The sequence below is a fragment of the Musca autumnalis genome, unplaced genomic scaffold (genome assembly GCF_047663935.1).
Source record: "Musca autumnalis isolate F117 unplaced genomic scaffold, ASM4766393v1 scaffold_2, whole genome shotgun sequence".
Lineage (NCBI taxonomy): Eukaryota > Metazoa > Arthropoda > Insecta > Diptera > Muscidae > Musca > Musca autumnalis.
This window is the reverse complement of record NW_027411755.1, coordinates 211051121-211078642: the sequence shown is the minus strand read 5'-3', so window position 1 is coordinate 211078642 and position 27522 is coordinate 211051121. Positions and strand designations below refer to the sequence as shown.

General features: G+C 35.5%; 2 protein-coding genes across 14 annotated transcripts in view; one reads left to right on the top strand and one right to left on the bottom strand.

Moving 5' to 3' along the window:
• Positions 1-5118: 5118 nt before the first annotated feature.
• Positions 5119-7343, bottom strand: LOC141395214 (uncharacterized). Its single transcript, XM_073970761.1, has 2 exons — positions 6441-7343; positions 5119-6384 (listed from the first exon to the last, which is right to left on the bottom strand). Exons 1-2 carry the CDS (start codon positions 7146-7148, stop codon positions 5503-5505), a joined length of 1590 nt encoding a protein of 529 aa, XP_073826862.1. The 5' UTR covers positions 7149-7343; the 3' UTR covers positions 5119-5502.
• An 8673-nt stretch (positions 7344-16016) lies between these two features.
• LOC141395229 (bridge-like lipid transfer protein family member 3B) overlaps positions 16017-27522 on the top strand; it is a 191002-nt gene continuing 179496 nt past the window's right edge. For 11 of the 13 annotated variants that reach the window (XM_073970783.1, XM_073970782.1, XM_073970777.1 and 8 more), the window contains exon 1: positions 16089-16937. In XM_073970783.1, the coding sequence (XP_073826884.1) occupies positions 16894-16937 (44 nt within the window). In that variant the 5' untranslated portion in view covers positions 16089-16893. Of the gene's footprint in view, positions 16938-27522 lie in introns of all 13 variants that reach the window. The other 2 variants (XM_073970781.1, XM_073970772.1) reach the window with 1 other exon arrangement.

Here is a 27522-nt window from a genome sequence, read left to right as displayed (position 1 = left end):
CTATAAAACGTGGATTTTTTAAACAATATTTTACGGCAACATCAGCCTAGAAAACGTGGATTTTTTAAACAATATTTTACGGCAACATCAGCCTAGAAAACGTGGATTTTTTAAACAATATTTTACGGCAACATCAGCCTAGAAAACGCGGATTTTTAAACAATATTTTTACGTAAACATCAGGCTAGAAAACGTGGATTTTTCAAACAATATTTTACGGTATCAGCCTAGAAAACGTGGATTTTTTAAACAATATTTTTACGGCACAACCTGCCTAATTTTGCGGCAACATCAGTCTACAAAACGTGGATTTTCTTAAATAATATTTTTATGGCAACATAAGCCTAGAAAACGTTGATTTTTTTAAACAGTATTTTTACGGCAACATAAGCCTAGAAAACGTTGATTTTTTTAAACAATATTTTTACGGCAACATCAGCCTAGAAAACGAGGATTTTGAAACAATATTTTTACGTAAACATCAGGCTAGAAAACGTGGATTTTTCAAACAATATTTTACGGTAACATCAGCCTAGAAAACGTGGATTTTTTAAACAATATTTTTACGGCACAACCTGCCTAATTTTGCGGCAACATCAGTCTACAAAACGTGGATTTTCTTAAATAATATTTTTATGGCAACATAAGCCTAGAAAACGTTGATTTTTTTAAACAGTATTTTTACGGCAACATAAGCCTAGAAAACGTTGATTTTTTTAAACAGTATTTTTACGGCAACATCAGCCTAGAAAACGTGGATTTTTTAAACAATATTTTTACGGCAATATCAGCCTAGAAAACGTGGATTTTTAAAGCAATATTTTACGGTAACATCAGCCTAGAAAACGTGGATTTTTTAAACAATATTTTACGGCAACGTCAGAGATCGTGGATTTTTTAACAATGTTTTTCTGCAACATCAGCCTAGAAAACGTGGATTTTTTAAACAATATTTTTACGGCAACATCAGCCTAGAAAACGTGGATTTTTTAAACAATATTTTACGGCAACATCAGAGATCGTGGATTTTTTAACAATGTTTTTCTGCAACATCAGCCTAGAAAACGTGGATTTTTTAAACAATATTTTTACGGCAACATCCGCCTAGAAAACGTGGATTTTTTAAACAATATTTTTACGGCAACATCAGCCTAGAAAACGTGGATTTTTTAAACAATATTTTTACGGCAACATCAGCCTAGAAAACGTGGATTTTTTAAACAATATTTTTATGGCAACATCAGCCTAGAAAACGTGGATTTTTTAAACAATATTTTTACGGCAACATCAGCCTAGAAAACGTGGATTTTTTAAACAATATTTTTACGGCAACATCAGCCTAGAAAACGTGGATTTTTTAAACAATATTTTTACGGCAACATCAGCCTAGAAAAAGTGGATTTTTTAAACAATATTTTTACGGCAACATCAGCCTAGAAAACGTGGATTTTTAAACAATATTTTTACGGCAACATCTGCCTGGAAAATGTGGATTTTTTAAAAGATTTTTTTACGGCAACATCTGCCTGGAAAACGTGGATTTTTTTAACAATATTTTTACGGCAACATCAGCCTAGAAAAAGTGGATTTTTTAAACAATATTTTTACGGCAACATCAGCCTAGAAAACGTGGATTTTTTTAAACAATATTTTTACGGCAACATCAGCCTAGAAAACGTGGATTTTTTAAACAATATTTTTACGGCAACATCAGCCTAGAAAACGTGGATTTTTTAAACAATATTTTTACGGCAAAATCAGCCTAGAAAACGTGGATTTTTTAAACAATATTTTTACGGCAACATCAGCCTAGAAAACGTGGATTTTTTAAACAATATTTTTACGGCAACATCTGCCTAGAAAACGTGGATTTTTTAAACAATATTTTTACAGCAAAATTAGCCTAGAAAACGTGGATTTTTTAAACTTATTTTTACGGTAACATCAGCCTAGAAAACGTGGATTTTTTAAACAATATTTCTATGGCTACATCAGCCTAGAAAACGTGGATTTTTTTAACAATATTTTTACGGCAACATCAGCCTCGAAAACGTGGATTTTTTAAACAATATTTTACGGCAACATCAGCCTAGAAAACGTGGATTTTTTGAACAATATTTTTACGGCAACATCAGCCTAGAAAACGTGGATTTTTTAAACAATATTTTTACGGCAACATCAGCCTAGAAAACGTGGATTTTTTAAACAATATTTTTACGGCAACATCAGCCTAGAAAACGTGGATTTTTTAAACAATATTTTTGCAGCAAAATTAGCCTAGAAAACGTGGATTTTTTAAACTTATTTTTACGGTAACATCAGCCTAGAAAACGTGGATTTTTTAAACAATATTTCTATGGCTACATCAGCCTAGAAAACGTGGATTTTTTAAACAATATTTTTACGGCAACATCAGCCTAGAAAACGTGGATTTTTTAAACAATATTTTTACGGCAACATCAGCCTAGAAAACGTGGATTTTTTAAACAATATTTTTACGGCAACATCAGCCTAGAAAACGTGGATTTTTTAAACAAAAATTTTACGGCAACATCAGCCTAGAAAACGTGGATTTTTTAAACAATATTTTTACGGCAACATCAACCTAGAAAACGTGGATTTTTTAAACAAAAATTTTACGGCAACATCAGCCTAGAAAACGTGAATTTTTTAAACAATATTTTTACGGCAACATCAACCTAGAAAACGTGGATTTTTTAAACAATATTTTTACGTAAACATCAGGCTAGAAAACGTGGATTTTTTAAACAATATTTTACGGCAACATCAGCCTAGAAAACGTGGATTTTTTAAACAATATTTTACGGCAACATCAGCCTAGAAAACGTGGATTTTTTAAACAATATTTTTACAGCAACATCAGCCTAGAAAACGTGGATTTTTTAAACAATATTTTTACCGCAACATCAGCCTAGAAAACGTGGATTTTTTAAACAATATTTTTACCGCAACATCAGCCTAGAAAACGTGGATTTTTTAAACAATATTTTTACCGCAACATCAGCCTAGAAAACGTGGATTTTTTAAACAATATTTTACGGCAACATCAGCCTAGAAAACGTGGATTTTTTAAACAATATTTTACGGCAACATCAGCCTAGAAAACGTGGATTTTTTAAACAATATTTTACGGCAACATCAGCCTAGAAAACGTGGATTTTTTAAACAATATTTTACGGCAACATCAGCCTAGAAAACGTGGATTTTTTAAACAATATTTTTACCGCAACATCAGCCTAGAAAACGTGGATTTTTTAAACAATATTTTTACCGCAACATCAGCCTACAAAACGTGGATTTTTTAAACAATATTTTTACAGCAACATCAGCCTAGAAAACGTGGATTTTTTAAACAATATTTTTACCGCAACATCAGCCTAGAAAACGTGGATTTTTTAAACAATATTTTTACCGCAACATCAGCCTAGAAAACGTGGATTTTTTAAACAATATTTTTACGGCAACATCAGCCTAGAAAACGTGCATTTTTTAAACAATATTTTTACCGCAACATCAGCCTAGAAAACGTGCATTTTTTAAACAATATTTTACGGCAACATCAGCCTAGAAAACGTGGATTTTTTAAACAATATTTTACGGCAACATCAGCCTAGAAAACGTGGATTTTTTAAACAATATTTTACGGCAACATCAGCCTAGAAAACGTGGATTTTTTAAACAATATTTTACGGCAACATCAGCCTAGAAAACGTGGATTTTTTAAAGAATATTTTACGGCAACATCAGCCTAGAAAACGTGGATTTTTTAAACAATATTTTACGGCAACATCAGCCTAGAAAACGTGGATTTTTTAAACAATATTTTACGGCAACATCAGCCTAGAAAACGTGGATTTTTTAAACAATTTTTTACGGCAACATCAGCCTAGAAAACGTGGATTTTTTAAACAATTTTTTACGGCAACATCAGCCTAGAAAACGTGGATTTTTTAAACAATTTTTTACGGCAACATCAGCCTAGAAAACGTGGATTTTTTAAACAATATTTTACGGCAACATCAGCCTAGAAAACGTGGATTTTTTAAACAATTTTTTACGGCAACATCAGCCTAGAAAACGTGGATTTTTTAAACAATATTTTACGGCAACATCAGCCTAGAAAACGTGGATTTTTTAAACAATATTTTACGGCAACATCAGCCTAGAAAACGTGGATTTTTTAAACAATATTTTACGGCAACATCAGCCTAGAAAACGTGGATTTTTTAAACAATATTTTACGGCAACATCAGCCTAGAAAACGTGGATTTTTTAAACAATATTTTACGGCAACATCAGCCTAGAAAACGTGGATTTTTTAAACAATATTTTACGGCAACATCAGCCTAGAAAACGTGGATTTTTTAAACAATATTTTACGGCAACATCAGCCTAGAAAACGTGGATTTTTTAAACAATATTTTACGGCAACATCAGCCTAGAAAACGTGGATTTTTTAAACAATATTTTACGGCAACATCAGCCTAGAAAACGTGGACTTTTTAAAACAATATTTTACGGCAACATCAGCCTAGAAAACGTGGATTTTTTAAACAATATTTTACGGCAACATCAGCCTAGAAAACGTGGATTTTTTAAACAATATTTTACGGCAACATCAGCCTAGAAAACGTGGATTTTTAAACAATATTTTTAAGGTGAAATCAGCCTGGAAAACGTGGATTTTTAAACAATATTTTTACGGTGACTTCAGCCTGGAAAACGTGGAACTTTAAAGAATATTTTTAAGGTGAAATCAACCTGGAAAACGTGGATTTTTTTAACAATATTTTTACGGCAACATCAGCCTAGAAAACGTGGAACTTTAAAGAATATTTTTAAGGTGAAATCAACCTGGAAAACGTGGATTTTTTTAACAATATTTTTACGGCAACATCAGCCTAGAAAACGTGGATTTTTAAACAATATTTTTACGGTGACATCAGCCTGGAAAACGTGAATTTTTTAAAAAATATTTTTACGGTGACAACCTGGAAAACGTGGATTTTTAAACAATGGTCATGTCAGGTTCCTAAAGTTAGGTAAAAAACATTTGTTATTTATACTCTCCTACAAAAATAAAAACAAACAAATATCTTCATTTTAAGTTCTGAATTCCTTAACATTGGACTTATTTAATTTATTTTTATTGGTAGGTTCTTAATTTCATTTATTTACGATGAAGGAAAAATGTTGAGAGTATAAAAATATATATAAATAAAAAAGAAGAGTGAGTTGAAGTCATATCAATGGAGGATGAGGAGAAGGAAGTTGAAAATTTCGTTAATGACATAAATGAAGAATAGAAAAAAAAAAGAAATAGAAAAGCGATTAAACTAAAAACACAAAATAATTTAATGGACAAAGACGAAGATATGAATGGAACTCTGGAAAACAAATATGTATGCCTGTATCTAATGTTAGCTGCGTAATAGTATTTTTGAGATAGTGTAACAAAACACACTGTGCAAAACGCTCTTCTTAATCATCTAAGGTGATGTGTAAATTGGCCGAAGGATGTAGGCCAATTTCCTTTAATGTACACGTATTATGTTCAGATTCAAGAGTTTTTCGAGGAAAAGCACAAATCAGCTTATAACCACTTTTTGGAATATGTGAATGACATTGTCGTATATAGGAGCGTAAAGCCTCCACTTTGGTATCGGAAGGCCAACGTAATTGTACCACCTCATCGGCTCCTTCGGCATTGATAAGTCTTAATTTAAGCATGGTCAACTCTGTTTTATTCTCGCCTAATTGTTCTTCGTATGAAGTTCGTTCACAGGCGGCCTTAGTATCGTCTTCATTAAATTCTTCTACACTGCCAACTTCACTTGCCGCCTCTTCATTGGCGGCATCATCATCATCATCGTCGTCTTCGTCATCATCATCAATAATGCCATTCTTTTTGCGATTTTTACCACCACCATTTTCTTTCATTGAATTACGTATGGCCAAGGCTATTTGTTCTTCTTCCGAAAGTTCCATTATTTTATTTCGTTTCTTGGGATTTTTTCCGGATTTGAGTGATGAAATACTGCTGGCATTGGAATTACCTTCATCAGCATCGGCGGCATTAAATTTACTAGCTACCTCAGCGTCATCGTCGCTATCCAAACAAATGGCAGTGGCTGAACGTTTATTGGATGTTGAGGGACCACAATCATCCTCAAGTTCTTTGCTAAAGTCTTTGTGTTCCACTAGAAATTGCTTGAGTTCGCCTAGCAATACACTAGCTTGTTTGGGATTAGGACATTTCCACATTTCTTCACCGGTACGTGGATCAATAACACAAACGTATGGAATCTTGGCACAATGATAAAAGGCCACAAAGCGTCTGCCTTCTGAGGAATCACCATCGACCTGAAAGTCAAAACAAGCTTAATAATTAATAATTTTAGTTGCTGATTTCTACTCACCTGCCACAATAAAAATTGTCTTTTCATTAACTTTCGCAATGCCTTGTCTGACCACACATCCCGATTTAACAATTGTGAGTCGAAATTATCACTTTGTACATTCACCAGCAGCCACTGATGTAGGGCCTCGGCACGATGTCTTGCCGCTTGCATACTACCGGCAAATGCAATATCTGTTGGTGGTCGAAATAAATCCTCCAAACGACTCTTTTTCGGTTCGGTCATTTGAGCAGCTGCAACCATATCGGCTGCTCGATTTCTTCTCGTCGAGCTTCGACTGTGCGTTGCTGCTTCATACAGATTATCCAATGCTACATAACTACCAGCTTCTTGTTGTTGCAATTGTTCCTCCATTAGGGCACCCTCGCGTGCAAAATCCCTCAATGGACAAACTTTTACACGCCGCGTACTACGCAGTCTTGGTGGTGGTGCTGCTGCATAAAAATTATCATCTTCTGGTCCTATCAATTGTTCCCGAATAGGAGCTATGGGTGCCCGCACGCCATCATCATCATCAACACCACCACTCAGCATAGGTAAGTTGGCATCATCACCGGCCAACTGGCTGGTACCACCACCTTCGAAGAACAACGAAACTGCAGCCTCCACTTCATTATTGCAAGCCGAGAGTAGATGTTTTGCTTCGGCTTCAGTTGTTCCTGTTATTTCACAAACACTTTGTACCAACTCACTGGGTATTTCCGACATCGTAACTTCCCAAATAATTTCTCAGAATGGCAATTATTTGGAGAGTTTCGTGTTTTTTCAATAAAATTTTGCACTTCAACAATTTTCCAATGAATTCTTCGGATTCTTTTCCATCCGTTTCTCCGTTTATTCCGTTTATTCCTTGAGTTTTTGTTTGACAGCTGCAGGTTTAGGGGTTCGTAGATTGAATTGTGAATTGTAGAGCTGTGTAGTTCCGTAAATCTGAAAACGCATCCAACGTTTGAGTAAAGGTAGAAACACAATCAAATACGCCGCTTCTTCACGCTCAGTTTCATGTAATAGACTAAATGCCAAGTACTACCTAATTCAAATGCTGTCTATTTCATTTGAATTAGGTAGTTTCTTGGCCTTTAGTCTTTTACATGAAACTGAGCGTGAAAAAGCGGCGTATTTCATTGTGTTTCTACTTTTAAGGCCTGGGTACATAAGCTGCCTCGCCTGCTTTCCTGCTTCATTTCTGACATAATAAAAATAAAAGAATAAAGAAGGCCGAGCAAATTTCGAACTGGGTTGCCCTTTTCTTTTTTATTCTTTTATCAGAAGTAAGCAAGGTAAGCAGGCAAGGCAGCTTATGTACGCAGGCCTTTATTCTTCACCTGCTTGCCTTGCCTTCCTGCTGCATTTCTGACATAATAAAAATAAAAGAATAAAGAAGGCCGAGCAAATTACGAACTGGGTTGCCCTTTTTTATTCTTTTATCAGAAGCAAGCAAGGCAGGCATGCGAGGCAGCTTATGTACCTAGGTCTAAAGGTGTGAACAGAATGAAATACGCCGCTTTTTCCACGCTCAGTTTCATGTAAAAGATTAAAGACCAAGTCCTACCTAATTCAAATACTGCCTAAAGGCCTGCGTACATAAGCTGCTCTGCCTGATTGCCTTGCTTTCCTGCTTCATTTTTGACATAATAAAAATAAAAGAATAAAGAAGGCCGAGGAAATTTCGAACTGGTTTGCCCTTTTCTTTTTTATTCTTTTATCAGAAGTAAGCAAGGTAAGCAGGCAAGGCAGCTTATGTACGCAGGCCTTCATTCATTTAAATTAGGTAGTACAGTTGAACCTCGATTATCCGTGAATCGATTATCCGGGAACCTCCATTATCCGTGATAGAAAAGAAATGTTGGACTTTTTTCCATTTCTTCTATTTTTCGTTATAAACTTCATTCCTCCGTATTACACAATTTGTGTATTTATGGTATCACAAATACCATGGGACAAAGTCAACTCAGATGAATCTGATGATGATGATATTATGTGTCCTTCTAAAATTTGGAGGATTACCGTAACAAATTTAATAAAAATTGCAGATTTTCATATTATTGTACAATTTTTACTTAAAAATATGTTCAAAAACTGCATAAAAGCATTGTCTCCATTATCCGGGAAAATCGATTATCCGTAATGCCTCCGGTCCCGACCATTACGGATAATCGATGTCCGAATGTACTTGGCCTATGGTCCCAATTTACATTAGGCGAGTTTACTTGCGGCAACTGTCAGTTTGTAGGTGAGAGAGGGTGTTGAGAGGCAAAGGGTTACCATATGCCTCACCTCTCTCTCCAACAAAATGACAATTGCCGCAAGTAAACTCGCCCAATGTAAATTGGGACTTAGTCTTTTACATGAATCTGAGAGTGAAAAAGCGGCGTATTTCATTGTGTTTCTACCTTAAAGCCCTAAACACATCCAACGTTTGAGTCATGGCAGAACTACCAGGTAGTGGTATCACACCAGCTGATCGAATATGAAAAGTCAAATCCCTTTATAAAAATAGTATTTTTGTTGTAATTTTCCCAACAACATAAAGAAAGTTTTGACATTTCATATTTAAAATTTTACGATTCCACTACCTGGGTAATTGTGTCATGGTTTGAGTAAAGTTTTGTGTCATTTCTGGTAGATGAATAAAGAAAAAATGAAACTTGGCAGCACTTTGCCTTTTATTCATCTACCAGAAACGACACAAAACTTTACTCAAATGGCCCCGGCACATACAGTCCGTTGTGAGTCGCGTCACGCGTTAATAACAACAACCACATGAAAAAAGTGTAAGTGATGCCAAGTTTGTTCTTAAAGTTTTCATGTGGTTGTTGTAACACAACGCTCAACGCGCCGTATGTGCCGGGGCCAAAACGTTGGATGTGTTTTCCGATTTATGCGCATGATTGTACGATGTTGGCGTCAGGTACCGTCACTGATATAATTTTTGACTGATCTTTCCACCTTTTTTATGCGAGGAATATGCAAATACCCACTACTAAATCTAGGGCCACTCCGTTCACCACATGATCGGCAGAAGTGAAAACAGAGTTGAATCGACCATGGGGATGGTAGCAAAATTCCGACCACAAACAAATCCGAAATTCTAGGGATCACATTCGGCTATCTGCGACAATTTGAGATGTAGGAAAGAGTTCCTTAAGTCGCTAGCCGGCAGCACTTGGGGTGCAGAAAAAGAAACCTTGTTGACGACCTACATACAGTGACACAGAAAAGTATACATACACCATACAAAAATGCAGTTTTGGCTAAATCGTTGGGTTTTTTACAGCAACAACTGCACTGTGTGGCTCCTTGGTGACAAAATAACCACAATTACACAAATTTATTTTAATCTAATACGTATATTTAATACAATTAAAGAAATTCAATTTTCACAACACAGAAAAGTATACATACACCCCAAGGAAATACGAGTATTATCGTAAAATTTATGGAATAGTAGCAAAATTTATAATTTTTTTAAGTTTTGCGAATGTCTCTGGGTGTCTGAGATATATTTTAGAGAATAGAAAATAATTTTTGGGGGTCAAATGCCGTTATTTAGGGTCAAATTTCTTATATACCTCGTTAAAGCTGACCCTTGCTTAATTTTTTGCGTTTTTAGGTATTGTACTTTATAAAAAGCACAAAATTCATATCAGATGGCAAATCTTGAGACCCTAGAAAGCTTTGAAGTTGTTTTTGTGCATAATATACCTTCCTGAACGTCGATAAATGCACGTTTCCCCTCAGATTTCTCAGGAAGTGAATAGATTCCGCGGAATTCTTGGTGCAAATTACATATAGATGGCCTTGAATTGCCTTGTAATATTGTCGGATACAATCCTTGGAAATGTACAATTATACGAAACGTTTCTCGCCTATAGTATCGGTAATGATCATAATACGAAAACGACGTTGTTTACAGTACAAATTTCATGCTTTTTTGGTAGTGCTTATATTTTGTTGCTTTAGAAGCTTAGGGAACAGGTTTGTAACAAAATATTTCACATTTCTGATTCAGTTAAGGCCCAAGGATTGTATCAGACCATATAACAAGGCAATTCAATGCATTTTGTATGTAATTTGCGCCAGGAATTCCGCAGAATATATTAACTTCCTGAGAAATTTGAGGAAAAACGCGCATTAATCGACGTACAGGAAGGAATATTTTGCTCAATAACAACTCCAAAGCTTTCTTGGGTCTCAAGATTTGCAATCTGAAACTAATTTTGTGCTTTTTATAAAGTACAATACATAAAAACGCAAAAAAATTAAGCAAGGATCAGCTTTAACGTGGTATATAAGAAATTTGACCCTAAATAACGACATTTGACCCCCAAAAATTATTTTTTGTTTTCTCTAAAATATATCTCAGATACCCAGAGACATTCGCCAAAACTATAAAATGTATAAATTTTGCTACTAATTCCATAAATTTTACGACAATATTCGTATTTTCTTGGGGTGTATGTATACTTTTCTGTGTTTTGAAAATTGAATTTCTTTAATTGTATTAAATATACGTATTAGATTAAAATAAATTTGTGTAATTGTGGTTATTTTGTCACCAAGGAGCCACACAGTGCAGTTGTTGCTGTAAAAAACCCAACGATTTAGCCAAAACTGCATTTTTGTAGGGTGTATGTATACTTTTCTGTGTCACTGTATGTATAAGGTCTGTTGAAAGCTATTTGGCGCCAGTTTCAGTCTTCAGTGGATTATCTTCATGAGGTGACAAAGATTCTTCCAGTACAGTAACACTCGGGTGTTACCGTGAGAGCTATCCTAATCATCATATGGTTGATAGGACTCCCCACCCAGATTCATAGATCAACAAGCCCATAATAGCACGGTTACACTACAGTTTTTTGCCGGGTTAACCCACTTCATGAGGATTTATTGCTTAATCTGGTCAAATCTGACCAGATTTGTCATACAAAAATTAAATCCTCTCATGGCTGGGTTTATTTTAAATCCGGCACAAATCCACCAAAAATACAGTGTTGTATTCGGTATTTGTGCAAAAAAATCCAACTCTACTCAAAAAGTACCAAAAGTTGCAACTGTTTTTGCAACAGAGTATGTCGTGTTTTAAACGTTTACGATTGGTCGCATGAGATTTTATGGAGATAATAAATCTAAAGTTATTTGAAAATCATAAAATTATTTATTTTTTACATTAGACACTTTTTTAACAAAAAGTACGCTTGATACCATGATACAAAAATGTATCCCTGTGTGTAAAATATACCAATATCAGCAAAGAGGGGACAATATCTCATACGAGTAATTGTAAAAGTGTAAAACACGACTTTATTAGTTATTTTGTATGTATACGTAAACAAACATCAGCTGACAGTTTATATCCTCGAAAAGCTAAGTGTAATCAGCAAAGATTAACCCACTGGATCTATTAAACCCAGTGGGTTAACCTTCAATAGTGTAACCGGGGTATAAAGCAGGTTTAAATAGTATTCAAACGAATCAGCAGATGCCATAAAGAACTATCGTGTGAATCGCAGCTGAGGGGCGTCAGCTGCAACGACAAACGAGAGTAGTTTTGGCTCAGCTACGCTAGGGTGGTGCAGCTGTCTGAATTTCTATAGGGCAAGGACCGATGACACCGTGCGAAACATCTGCAACGCATGCGTCACAGGCACACTGCATGTCATGTACACGTTCGTTTTTATTTTAATTTTGGGAGTGGCATGTTCCGGAATGCCTGCTCCGGACTCTTTTGGTCCGCGCCGGAATAGAAAGTAACCTCGGACCATGGTTTTGCACCGTTTGTCAGCGTCTCATCCTCCATAGTTCGGTGTCGCTGAGATGCAACGGGTGCCGTGGATAGGTCGATTTCTTTGCTACTGAGGGAGTATTACGACAGGGATTATATTGCTTCGTGCTGCGCTAACGTGATCCTCGTGAGTCTTCGTCATCATCGGATTATGCACCTCCCCAACAGCTGGTACAACCTTTAACACCGCGTATTGCTGTTCCAGTTCCTGTGAATGTGACATTCCTGCAGTTTAACTGCGATTGTCTTCGTGGCAAGATCAGTAAGATCGTGAATTTTATGAGTCGAAGTAATATAATGGTCTCTTCGATTCAGGAAACGAAGGTGGAAAATAACTGCAATCTTCGGAGTTGTGATGGATACAACGTTCTTCGCCAGGATTGTACGAGAAGTAGGGGTGGTGGACTTTACATTACTACTGCACCAGTCCGTCCAGTACATACCTATCTCGCCTGAGCTGGACTCTAGGGACCCATACTTGGAACACAGGGGGGTAGCGATGAGGTGTGGAACCACCGATATAGAACTGATGAATGTGTATATCCCGTCGATTAATAGCTGTGCCCCGCTTTATTCGCCTAACATCACACCTCTGTTGAGAGATGATAACCGCCTGGTCCTAGAAGATTTCAATGCGCATCATAAGCTATGGCATTCAGCTCTAAAGGGCTGCGTACATAAACTGCCTTGCCTGCTTACCTTGCTTGCTTCTGATGAAAGGATAAAAAGAAAAGGGCAACCCAGCTCGAAATTTGCTCGGCCTACTTTATTCTTTTATTTTTATTGTCAGAAATGAAGCAGGAAAGCAAGGCAACCAGGCGTTAAAGGGGACCTTAAAGGCCTGCGTACATAAGCTGCCTCGGTTGCTTGCCTCGCCTGATTGCCATGGTAGAACAAATATAAGGTAAAGTTAATACTACAACAAATACAACTCGAACAACAACCACAAAGAAATTTGTTTTTGTTTGTAACGTTACTGCCAGTTGTATTTGTAAACAAAACAAGGAAATGTCTATAAATTATTGGAATTTAAAAAACTAATAATTTTTCACATTTGCTTCAATATTTTGGAAAACATGAATGAAAATTCGTTACATTTTCAATTTTTATGTTTCCACATCATTCCACTAAATGCATAAATTCTCGCAGAAGTAGAATTCTTGCAGAAAAGTTTGAGGTCGCTGGAAATTCATAGAAAAAGGCGAAGCTGTTTCCATGTTTTGTTTTAGAAATCAAAGAAGCACATGTTTATTAGGGCTTTATTTTTTTAAATTTTAACAAAATACCTCACATATTAACAAACGTTGTATCGCCTATACAAGCGAGGATTGTTGGGATGCAGGAGAGAAAAACACAAGAACACTTTTACACTTTCACACTGGTGGTTTATTCACAACTGATGATCATTCTACAATGGGTACAGGTACTTATATGTATACATCTTACAACATATTCAGGTATGTAAATATTTGCATTGGTACATTTCCAATACCTACTCCTCCTCAATGAAAATATGTACATTTCCTTTTTACCTTTACAGTTGACATACAACTTACATTGACACACAATTCTTAAATATAGACACACTATAAATTATCTTACATTCTAGTATATACAGATACATATTTACATAATTCATTAATTTCATATTATCAACTATTTACATCTCAATTTGAATTCTATATTTTTATCGCCGTTTATCAAACATGTTCTGGACTAACCATTTTCATCAAAATGCTTCACACTCTTGTTCGTAACATGTTCCCATTTTCTGTGGCCTGTCTGCATTCACAATGGATTTCCTCTTACTGATGGCTTTCCTTCGGCTGTACAAAAACAAATTTCCTTGTTTTCTGGCGAACAAAACTGTTTTTACATTTTCTAAAATTCTTGCGCCTCTGTTCTCAAACCTTACTGTTGCCTTTTCTGCGATCTTGCCCACAGACATAAAATTGCACTGCATCTCAGGTACATACAGCACATAGTTCAGCATGATGTCACAATCTGCCAGCCACACACTGCCTTTGCCTCTAGCATCGATTTTCTTTTCGCCAAGCAAATCGATAGTTTCTGTGTGCTCAACCAAATTCTCGAACATATCTCTTTCACAACACATGTGATTTGATGCTCCGCTGTCGACACACCACACGCTGGAGTTCAAAACGCACTTTTCGTTCGTCGATTTTAGCACTGCAGATGTGTGTTCTTTCTCGCTGGACTTTCCCTTTTCTCTGCACTGTGCGGCAACATGTCCTCGGCGATCGCAATTGTAACACTTCACATTGCTGTTGCCATTCTTGTTGTATACACGCTTGCTTGATTCTCTGTTGCTTTGACCTTTTGCACCTCGGTCTCTACATTGTGCGGCGTAATGTCCTGAACGCCCACAATTGAAGCATTTGAAGTCGCGATGATTTTTCTGCGTACTGGTACCTGCGCCGTTATTTCTGCCCTCGTTGCTTCTTCTTGTGTGTGCCATAAAAATCTGGACATCGTCGTCTCCTTGTGCGCTGTTGTTGACCTTTCGACGATCACATTCCTCACCCAATTTGATCTTCAGGGTACTTAACTTTGGCAGCTCATATCTCGCTTCTAGTGCAACAACTAGATTTTCATATGATGGTGGCAGGCTCGCTAACAGCATTATCACATATATGTAGCTCCTCCTGTAGAGCTATTCCAGTGTCTGCCAACTTTTCCACTATCGCCACAAACTTGCAAATGTATTCCTGTACATCTTCATTTTCTGCCATGCGCATCTGGATCAGTTGCTTGAAGAGGGTCACTTTTCTTACCGGTCCCTTTGGCCGATGTACCTCTTTCAACGCTTCCCAAGTCTCCTTCGCTGTTGTGCAGTTCTTGATGTGAGCAATCTGCACTCAAGATGATGGTTGCTGTAGCCTTTTCGCTTCCATGCTGTAACCTCGTTGGCATTCTTTTCATCTGGAACAGGCTTCTCCATCTCACCATTAACCACCGACCACAAGTCTTGATGTACCAGGAGACTTCTCACTTGTAGACTCCATGAGTCGTAGTTGGTATCATCCAATTTCGCAATGTTGTAGAGGGAATTCATTTTCCTTGCTTTTCACGTTCACAGCTGCGCACTTTAATTTTCACAATGTATTACTGTTCACTGCTTGTTGATTTTTCCGTTTTCACTGCTGCTTTTTCCTTGTTGTCTCTATTTGTCACTTTATGCACACACACGTTTATTTCTGCCTGGGCCCATAACCTGTTAGTAATGTACACGAGGAAAACACAAGGACACTTTTGTACACTTTGGTGGTTTATTCACAACTGATGATTATTCTACAATGGGTACAGGTACTTATACGTATACATCTTACAACATATTCAGGTATGTAAATATTTGCATTGGTACATTTTCAATAGGGATTTACTGCGCGGCTTATCGTTCGAACTTGGAGGAGGTTACATATCATTGATATGAAGAAGTCTTTCTGGGAAATGGTTTTTTCCGAATGATATATTTTTTTTCTCAAAAAATATATGTCCCTAATAGAAATAAATGTATAAAATGTCATATGAAATTTGACACTAACGTTACAACCCAGTTCAGTCAGCTGTGTATTGCTGCTACCTTTTCTTATTCTACCATGCCCTGGTACCATGGGTGAGGCACATAAAAAAAAACAAAATTTTATTTCCCCCTCTGGCGCCAATATTTACAAAAATTATCCCACTGTGCACCGTTACTGTCTTTCCTATCATCTTTGTACTCCAATCCGTCTTTCTCTTTGCTTTCTACTTCATTCTTATTTGACTTTGTCAAAATCAGCTGTTTTTGGGGCCAAGTTGCTGCCACACATGACACAGAGCCCCAATAGAGAGGAGAATTCAATTGTGTTCTGTAACTCGGCGAGAGCGGTTCATAAATCGGTTGCACACGGTGTTAATCAATTCCTAAGTGCGTGTGTGTATGTGTGTAATATTGTATCTTTTTTACATTTGGTTTGCAAAAATTTTCTTTGTTGTGTACAATTAACAAAATATAAACAAAATTCATAGAAAATTGCAAATCTAAAAAAAGAAATTACCGATTTTACGGAATACAATGATTTTATTATCAAAATTTAATTGTTAAAATATCTACCATCTGATAAGAATGTAAGAAAAAAGTGTCCAATAAGAAAGTTGCAGAAGCATATGAAAGAAAAAATGCCTTCAATGCAAAAATATAATAGAAGTGTAAAGTAAAAGAATCATCGACGTCGACCGAGAGTGTGTTTCGTCGTTTGTCTCTCTGCCAAAAGAGAGTGTATCTTGCTTTTGTACTTTTGTTTTGCTGTGTGTTTGTGTGTCGTAGTCGAGCGGTTGTTGTTTCTTCTATTGTTCTTTCATCGTGATGTGTCAATGAGGAGAGTAATTGGGAGTTCATTATTGTTGTTGTCTTTTATGTGTTAAAAAATAAAAACAAAAAGAATAAATACATAATTAAAATAAAAGTAAATAGCAAACGCATCAAAATATTTTGTGTCATTCTTAAGAACTTCCAGTGTTTACATTAGAAATATAAGAATACATTTGTGAAAATAGCTCCTTCAAATTGTTGCTTCTTCCCACATACCAAACTCCAACTTTTCATGTTGGAGTTCTTGAATTGCACACCACTTTTTAAAGCAGAAAACAAAAATCTAAATCAAAATGGTTTCTCTTATCAAAAATCAATTGCTGAAACATCTATCAATGTAAGTATATTTTTTTTTTCATATTTTTTCGGTCAGTATTTATTGTTTATATGAGTAACCCCTTTCGTCGGTGAGATTTGTAGTGTTGTTTTTTTTTAGTTTTTGCAATCTGAGCTGGTATTGTATCTTTCAAGTGCTTGTGCCAATCACTCATGATTGGTGTTGCCAGATAAATGTTTTTAAAATGTGGGTATTCATATTAGCTGCAGCGGATTAAGCTAAGCGGACAAAGTTTTCATAGACTATACAGTATAATATCGATGGCTTAACTCTAGTTTAGTAAAAACTCTCCGATTTTTCTGTAATTTTTTCCAGAGGTAGATATTGTTGCGCTGATCACGGAAATGTATAATTTTCTTGGGGGATGGACCGGTTACCCGCTAATTGGACCCCGAAAGGGCTTAAATGTCGTTTAGGGGCACCTCTCGGATCGGTCTGAAATTTTTACAGTAGATAGCCCTTGGCATTCTGAATACAACGACATATAATTTTCCGGGGGAAGTCCATACTTCCCGAGATATGGGTCTTGACATTTTGGAAATTTCGTACTTTCACACCTTTAGATTGTTTATGGGCACCTCTCGGGTCGGCCTGAAATTTTTACAGTAGATAGCCCTTGGCATCCTGAATACAACGATATATAATTTTCCGGGGGGAAGTCCATCCTTCCCGAGATATGAGTCTTGACATTTTACAATTCTAACGTGGGCAATATGGGCATCGTTTTAAAGCTTATGAAGAGTACTTTTATGCACGCGACCTATTTTTACACCTGTTTATAGGGGAATGTATTAAATTCCTGTTCAAAGCCGGCTACTTAGGCAACTTTAAATTTACAAGAAAGTTTTGTTTGCAAACACTTTTGTCATTGTCCATAGGAGAAAGTCTACTTAAGAACACTTTAAATTTTAAAGAAAGTCTTGATCGCGTAGCCCACTTTTGTCCCTGTCCATAGGAAAAAGTCTTAAATCCCCGACCGAAGGCCGGCTACTAAAGAACACTTTTAAAAGAGAGATTTGATCGTGTAGCCCAATAATAACTTAATAAATTATTATTAGAAAATCTAATTACCATTTTTAATTATTGGCGCCATTGGAAAGTACCCTTCGTGAGCTTTGAAACAAGTCCCATATTGCATAGGTTTTAAAAATAATGGTGATAAAAGTAAAAAAGTCAAGACCCATATCTCGGGAAGTACGGACTTTCCAACGGAAAGCTTTATATCGTTGTGTTCAGTGTGCCAAGGGCTATATGCTGTAAAAATTTCAGCCCGATTCCAGAGGTGCCCATAAACAACATAAAGTTGTTACAAGTACGAAATTTCCGAAATGTCAAGACCCATATCTCGGGAGAGAAAAATATTTAATTTAAAAGAAAATTTTGTTCCCGTTCCCGAGATTTGCACCTGTCCATAGGAGAAAGTCTTAAAATCCGGCAGAAGGCCGGCTATATAGAGAAAAATAGGTTAGGGCCTTTTTGGCTCTTTTGAGGTCCATATCTCGGGAAGTATACATTTCCGCAACAAAAGCAATACATGGTTGGAATCGGGATAAAAAGCACTATCTGTGGTAATTTTTTCATAATTTTCTGCGTTGGGTCGGTAAAGGAAAGGAGTTATTTTTTTTTGTTATTTGACTCGAACATCTGGGTACAAAACCCGGGTTAGAACCGGGTGGTCATACGATGGGTTTATTTTCGGGTGTTCAGGTGATATAACGCAAAAACCTTTTTTTACCAGGGTTTTTCCATAAAATCCTCAAAAAGTCGAAAATGGGTCCATTATGGGTGCTCGCTTAATGTATGCCAGATTATAGCTCTTACTTTAACCTTTCCAAATTGGTGCTATATGTGGAGCAGGATGAATGTTTGGACTGGTTTCGGATCGACCTGAAATTTGTACCACAGATAGGGCTTGCACTACTGATCACGTCAATATATATATCATGGGCAGGAAGTCCATACTTCCCGAGATGTAGGCTCCGAAAGTTCAAAAAATCCCTTGGTTTTCACGATATCGCACCTGTTCAACAAAAGGGTAGTAACTCAAAATTTTGAAATTTTCACTTTTCATCAAAAAACGACACAACTCCACCTACTGTAAAAAACTCCCATTGTTTTGTCTACTCTTTCATCAAAAATACCGATAAGTCAATTGTCATCTCTTCAGAATTACTATCGAAATCGCTTATAACGTCGTCCTTTATAACGTCATATCGGTTATAACGACGATATCCAAAAGTCCCAAATCTCTGGGGCCCTTTATAGTCCTATCGCTTATAACGACATATCGGTTATAGCGTCAAATTCCATCGGTCCCTTGAACGACGTTATAAGCGATTTCAACTTACTACTCTGGGACCTAATTATGTGATTCGATATCGAGTTGTTTCGACCTGAGTACTCAAAGTTGGGATGACAACATTCGTTATCGAGTAAAATTATCGGGTAATTGAGCATAAATTTGCGAGTAATTTCTCGAGGCCAAATTACCTATCGTAAACAAATAAAATGAAAGATTTCCTTATTGTCTTTTTGTTTAAAATGTAAAAATTGTTGTTTGTTGTCGTTTTATAGAAGAAAAACGATGATAGTAAATAATTGGCAGCATTTTTTAGACAATACATATAACAAGAGAAATTGGGAAAAGTCCTTTGCAGTCGTTTTGAGAAATTGTGATAAATTTAGAATTAAAATGCATGCAATCATTAACCAAAAATTACTTTTGCAGTCGTTAAAAAATAAGTTGAATAATAAGCATTTCTGGAAAAAAGAAAAAGAAAATATTTAATATTAATAGCCTTTATTGTATAAGGGAAGTACATTTTAAACATTTCATCCCCCGTTGTTTACCAAAGGAAATATTCTCTCAGAGAGGCTAATGCAAAACATCCACCAAACTCTCTCTCATTTATTTTGAGAGAGGATTATTAAGGTAGATGTATCAGCAATCCGTTACAACAATGTCAAAAAGATTTTGCAAGAATTAATAATTTTCTTATTTTCATAGCACAACTTCATTCCGAAATTATTATAGAATGTATTGTTCAACAAATTGCACAATTATTTACATTTTTCATTCATAATTTTGTTTTGTTTTTTATTCTTGCTTTCAAAAAACACCTTTTTTACATCTACCTTCATAATATTCCCTATAGTACACGTAGGTTTTCATAGTTCGATTACCGGTTACTCTCGAAACATTCGATCAACGATTTCGATCGAATCTCGTCATGCCGCTTTTTTATCGTGTCGAAATCTTTTTCACGAGCAAATACTCGATCGAATCGAATCACGTAATTAGGCCACTGTATCGACAAAAGAGACTTATTTCAAGTTGCGCCCACATGTTTCAGGCATTTACATCGCTTTTTTTTTCAGCAAAAGAGTAGTATTTCGAATTGTTCCCTCTTTATGTTATCAATCGCCGCCCATTTTTTCAGTTAAAGGGACACAAGTCGAAATAATTTCTCTACTAAAACAAACATTTGTTTCAACAAAATGGGGCATAAATAGAATACTCTTCCACCTGGCGGAAAAATCTGGAAAAATTACCACAGGTAGATCTTGTTGTCCTGATCACAAATATATAAACTTTTCCGGGGGGAAGTCCATACTTCTCGAGATATGGGCCTCTTAAGTTCCGAAAATTCCCTTGTTAAAGTAAGAAAAATTTTTAAATTAAAAAAAAATGTTGTTTTCGTGCCCTAAATTGGCTCCTGTCCATAGGAGAAAGTCTTAAATCCCCGGCCGAAGGCCGGCTACTTAGAAAAAACTTACAATTAAAAAAAAAATTCAATTTTTTCCGTCAGGTGGAAGAGTATTCAATTTGTTCCCAAAATGGTAGTAACTCGAAAAATGGTTAGAAATGTGACCAAATACTTAATGAAATAAAAATAAATCCAGTGCTGTAGTGTAGTAAAAAATATATCTTTACGATGGCATAGTTTTTTTTGTGTATTATACCTTTAACATAAACATAAATCTTTTGTCTATACTGAAAACTAGAAAATTTTGAGTTACTACCCTTTTGTTGAACAGGTGCGATATGTTTATTTTAAATCATAATTTTTTCATATATAGCCGGCCTTCGGCCGGGGATTTAAGACTTTCTCCTATGGACAGGAACAAATCTCGGCTAACGCAAACAAAATTTTCCTTCAAACCGATTTTTTTTTATCATCGATCCGAATCCAGTCCGTATATTCAACTTATGCCCTATATGTTGTAATACCTTCTCTGGATCAAGAAATATGACCCATAGAATCTTGACAACCCATTTCTGATGGGCTCATTTCTTTACATTATAGGTGCCTATACTTCGTCTTAAATTTATTATACTGTCGGCCTAATCAAAAAGTGACTAGACCAAATATTATAGACCGAAAATTGTCTACAAGTTTGGTCTTTATAATTTGTTTCCTAGAAGGAACCATTCTTGAGATATTGCGGTTCTAAGAAACACAGTATTTATATGCACTTATAAGTGAAATACGCACATATTCAGGTGAAAAGGCTGAAATAGCCGGAGTAACCGGGTATGTCCCCCAAAAAAACATACACACCTGCTCAAAATAATAGATACACTTTCTAATTTTTTCTTGAAAGTTCAAAAGAACGATTATATTTATTTAAAGAAATTAAGAATATGCTTTTTCTTATACCTCGATATCATACAAGTATAACAATCAACAACCAACGTAATAGTACGTTTATATATAATCGGATTTAACAAACCCACTGGGTTTCAAATGTCAATTCCATTGGTTTTATGTCAAATAAATCCTCACAAAGAAGGTTAACCCGGCAAAAAAGATCTAATGTGTACGGCTTTTAAGTTTCATTTAAAATTAATTAGGTTTAGGTTATGTTTCCACTAAGGGCAGTGGATTTGCTGCTCATAATAATAGATACACTTCAGTTATACTCGGCAATAATGAAATTTTGTTAGCTTTGCATGTCAAATATTGTTGAAAATAATACAATGTACTATTAGCTGGTATCTTCGAATCTTACACCTACCACTTTCCATGTGTGTTAAGTTATATTGGAAAATTTTATTTTTTAGCAAACACAAATCCAGAACACATTTTTAATTAAAATGGGATAACAAATTTAATCGCAAACTTTAATTTAAGGTAGCTACTATTAAAATATAAAGAATAGAATATGAATGAAGAAGGTATAAAAATGTGTCTAATATATATCAGAGAGCTGTATTGAAAAAGATCTTGAACCAGCGTTCGAAAACTTACATTAAGGTACCGTACAATAACGTTTTGTAGCGTACCTAGCATGAAAAGTTACACTACGATAGGGTACCGTACATGTACACAAACTTTAAAAAAAAATTTTAGCGTTTGTGTACATGTACCCAACGATAATCGTAGCGTACATGTTTGGTACGCAACCACCATTGTAAAGTAACAACCACGTACCCAACCGAAATGGTTGGGTACGTACGTTATAAATGTTGCGTGTACATTAAAAACCACGTAGCGTACATCATTATGTACCCTAAAAAACAAATAGAGGTTGCGTACACCTGAGTGATGTTTATGAAGAGGTTGCGTACACCTGAGTGATGTTTATAAAGAAATACTAAATATGAATGGCATGAGGAAAAATACAACCATAAAAATAAGAGTGAATATCGTATAAATAAAATACAAAATATATTTATATTTAACCAGTAAATATGAAAACATTTATTTATTTTATAAAAAATTAACGAATATATAAAAGATTAACATGTGAAAACATATGTAACAGATTATACACTAAAGAAAATAGAATTTAACAGAAGAAAGCTCAACTTTCACAATTGAAATCCCCATTGACTTTTACTATTAATATATGTTCAAGATTTGTTGCTGACGTGCGGTTGCGCTGATCAGATAATATGTATTTCGTAGCAGAAAATAAGCGTTCCTCGCTTACTTGGGTTGACGGTATTGCCTGTACAATATTAGCAATCTCACTGATGATGGTTTTCTGAGAGTACCAGAATGCTATTATATTTTCATTTAGTGGTAATCTTGATTGCCGCTCATAAGTGGCAAAATTAGCTTCTAAATTGTGTAAATTAGATGAACTCGGAATTTCTGTGGTAGGATCTATCATTTGCAGATAATCGGAAAAAGATTTGGCTGCATGTGGTCTGCTCGATGGAGTTTCCTCTAATATTGAGTGGCTTCTATTGTGTACTATTGAGTTCAAGCCCTTTGTTTTTGTTCGCAGGTTAAGTATACTTTGATTCGTGGATCCAAGAACACAGCTGCGTTAAACAGTTCATTTTTTTAAAATTTTATCCTTCCTTATCTTCAAGGACTCCTTGAGAAGGGTTTTCATATTGCTATCCGGTAAAGCGTCAATTTGAAATGTTATATCCATAACAATAATGTATAGGTCACTATAGCACAATTGTTCGCTTTGTAACTTAATGGTAGCATTGTAAATAGGTTCAAATAGTCCCAAGAATTCAGTTGCGAAAGACCATTCTTCAGATTCAAGAAATAAATCAGGATAATCCTTGCTTAGTGTATTTATAAATTCCTTCATTTCCAGGATTCTTTCAATCATTTTATATGTTGAAAATTCCAACGTGTTGCACAATCAATGATAAGTTTTTTGTAGAGTTCACTTCATAGAAAATTTAAAATCATTTTACTTCTAAGTTTTTTTTTACCACGAATCGTATCTTATCGACATTGTCTTTTATTGCCGACTGTTTCAGAACATCGTTTACACACGGTTGGAGAGTGTGAGCACCACAACGAATGCTAGTAATTGTGTTGGATGAGATGTTAAAATCAATTGATTCAATTGTGTCAATAGCTATTCGGCAATCGATATAATCTTCATCTTCTTCGAAATCCACGGCATCATTATCTATCGACAATTGCATTTCAGAGTTCAGTTTTTTTTGAGCATATCCGTTCTCGGTTGTAATCGTTAAAATATTACGTAAATCAACATCATATTCATTTAGAACATCCAATATAACTGTTTTTAAATATTAAGAAGTGTGACTTGATCTAAGTTCCTTTATAGCCAAAGTTTTAAAAACGATTTTACCATGTTTAATGTATTGAACATTAATACCCAGCATACTTATGTCCAGCCTTGTTGTGACATCCATCTTAAGGGAAAATAATATCCCTTTAAGATCGTTTGAGATTTCCGTTTTAATATTTTTTGAGAAAGCGATAATTCGTTCCATTACGTTATGTTCATTTACCGTTATCCCGTACACTAAAATAGGTTCTATAAGAACTTTGAAGGCTTTATCTTCGTCCATATGTAAAGGACGATTCACAGTTGTTTTAATTATACTTTGATGTCACTTTTTTCTTTTACGTTTTCCCGCTTTTGATCAATATAGTTCGCATACAAATCGGGATGCACATTTTTCAAATTTTGCTCTAAATTTGCGAACATTGTTGACGCAATTTTGTAAATTACACACTGTTTGATTTGATTCGTTTGTACTGAACATATCACGAAGAACGATATTTTTTGGTCTTGGCATTTTTATAATTATTTTCACTTAACGTTTAAAAATGAACTAAATAGCATCTGCGGGGGTTCTTTTGCATATATAGTTTGCAAAAAATTAATTTTCTTAAAAAAATAATTACCTGCAACTATTCCAAAGGGTTTTCGCGAAATTTTTCATAAATTATGCAATAAGACTACGAGTGTAACAAACACAAAAACTAGATCATTCATGCGGTAATGTTTATAATTTATTACACTGCACAAGAAAGGTAAAAACCAATATTGTGGTTTAAAATTTTTTAACTCATAATTTTTATGACGTTAAAAAGAAGGGACAGGTACATTATGGTTTTGGTGTGCGAGGAATAATATTTCTACCTAATTCTGACTTTCTAACTTATCAAAACCAAAATTCCGATAATTCTACCTGGAAACAAACTTTAAAAATATAGCAGACCCAAAGAACGGAAGTTGCCTTCACAGCTAGGTACCTGTCCTTGGTTACCTCAACGGCAATTCATAATTAGGAAAAACACAAAAAAGCAAAAAGTAATTCTTATTGTGGTGTTGTAGCATTTCTTTTTGAAAGATGATGTTGATACTGAAATTTGAAAATGAACCACCTGTTTTCACAATACAAATGATACGATTTTTAATAATAAAAAACTCCTCCATAAACTACAGCCCTATAGCAACCCTTTTGAAAAATGTCAAGATTTTAGATATTCTAAGAGAGCGTTTTGTTTAGGCATTCCTCACTTCTTGCATAAGTATTTATGACATTTATTGTCCTAATTAATTGAAGATACATATTCATTTATATTTACTTGTATTTCATTTGTATATATTCCACAAAAATTAAAATTAATATTTTTAATACCTTATTAACCAAACTAATGTAAGTGTATCCTACCAACACTTTCTTTCTAAAGGTACATTATGATGTACTCCACGTGGTTTTTTAATGTACACGCTGATGTACGCAACCTTTTCGGTTGGGTACGTGGTTGTTACATTACGATGGAGGTTGCGTACCAAACATGTGTGTTTGACGAACTTTTCGAATCTCGTTGGGTACACGTACACAAACACTAAAATGGATTTTTAATGTTTGTGTATGTGTACATAAACTTTATAATTTTTTTTAGTGTTTGTGCACATGTACGGTACCTTATGATAAGGTACTGTTTGTTTCCGAACACTGTCTTGAACAGAACAGCCCACTATAACAAAACTCTAAAAGATGGGCGGATGAAACCAGGCTCAAAATAAAAGTCTCTCGAAGAGCTATCAGTCCATATAGAGGTTTTATTTGAAAACAATTTCAGAGATCTGTATTGTGCGATATAAGGGATCTACCTTGGGCCCATCTATGAAATAGACACTGAACATAACAGCCCACTGTGCCAAGACTATAAAAGATGGTCGGATGAAACCAGGATCAAATTAAAGGTCTCTCGAATAGCTATCAGTCCATATATAGGTTTTATTTGAAAACAATTTCAGAGATCTGTTTTGTGCGACTTAAGGGATCTACCTTGGGCCCATCTATAAAATAGATCACTTGGAACAAGTATAAACCAAAAAAATCTGACAGACCTACATAGTGCTGGAACTGTCTAATGTACGGTCATGGTGGTAACAGGAAACCAGCCTGTATGACATGCGCGAATACGCACATAACTGCGGAATGCCCACTTACCAAAGACGACAAACGCCCTCCTACATTTTCCTCTTTTAATTATAAACTTCCTGGACAAGCAAGAACAGACCATGCTGCCTACGATGTTAAGTGCCCTCTTAGACAAAGATACCTCGAAATAAGACTGAATACAACTTCAAAGCAAAACAGAAGGGCCACAGTTGCACAGCCCAGATCTACACGTGTTGCCGCAGTCATCAACAACACACAACATATCTCACCACCGATCCGAAACAACAACAACAACAATAACATCACCTACTCCGGCGCAATAACAAATGAATGTTCTGATCTGCTGAACATTGAAGAAATGTTTAACATATTCTCGTCAGCTCTTAATGAATTAAGCAGTTGTACATCAAAACAGCAACAAATCCAAGTTGTAATGTCATTGCTAAAATATGCCTACGATCTTAAATAACAACAATGAAACAATAAATATATTACATTGGAATGCCAAAGGTATCACCTCATATTCTTATATGAAGCAATTTGAAAATCTGTTAAATGAATACAATATTCATATAGCAGGACTGAATGAAACATTTTATAGGGAAACCACAATCCCTTTTTTGAAAATTATAAAATCTATCGTAACGATCGCGAAAGCTCGAACGGCGGCGGCGTGGCTTTATTAGTTCGCAGGGACATAAGTTACACACTCCTGCCAGCAACCAAAACATTATAAACATTATAAACCGAAGGAAAGTAGTAATAGCAACTGCATACTCTCCTAGATTAGCCCATTCATTTATATCAGATGTTAACAATATAACACCAGATTCTACTGACTTCACTCTGCTTGGGACTGTCCTGTTAACAATGCAGCTGGTAATGCTCTAAACAGCCTGCAGCAGTCAAGAAACTATTTTGTGTTCTACCCAAACTCTCCTACTTTTTTCCCTCACCGTCAAAATAGCCGCCCATCAACAGTTGACATTGTTCTAAGTAATTTATCGATTCCAATAAATGTGACAACAATGGATTATCATATTCCCTCAGATCATCTACCTTTTATCTGCAGTATATCATCTCGCTTTAAGACAGAGACAAGTATTAGATATTCATACAATCACACAGATTGGAACATCTTCCGAAACATAATCGACTCTAGCATTGACCTTTCTGTCGAAAATTACAACTCCACAAATGCTATCGGGTGTTTTTTTTACAGGTTTGTTTTTCGAATAGATTTAAAACTGGCATGAACAGGTTGACAAAAGAACAACGCTTGCAAATCGTGCAAATTTATTTCGAAAATAATGGTTCAGTTCGCGAAGTTTACCGCAAGCTTCGTCCATTTTTTGGTCGACATAATCGTCCATCGGAGCAATAAATTCGGTTAACCATGGATCGTTTTCGCACTACGTTTACTCTATATGATAA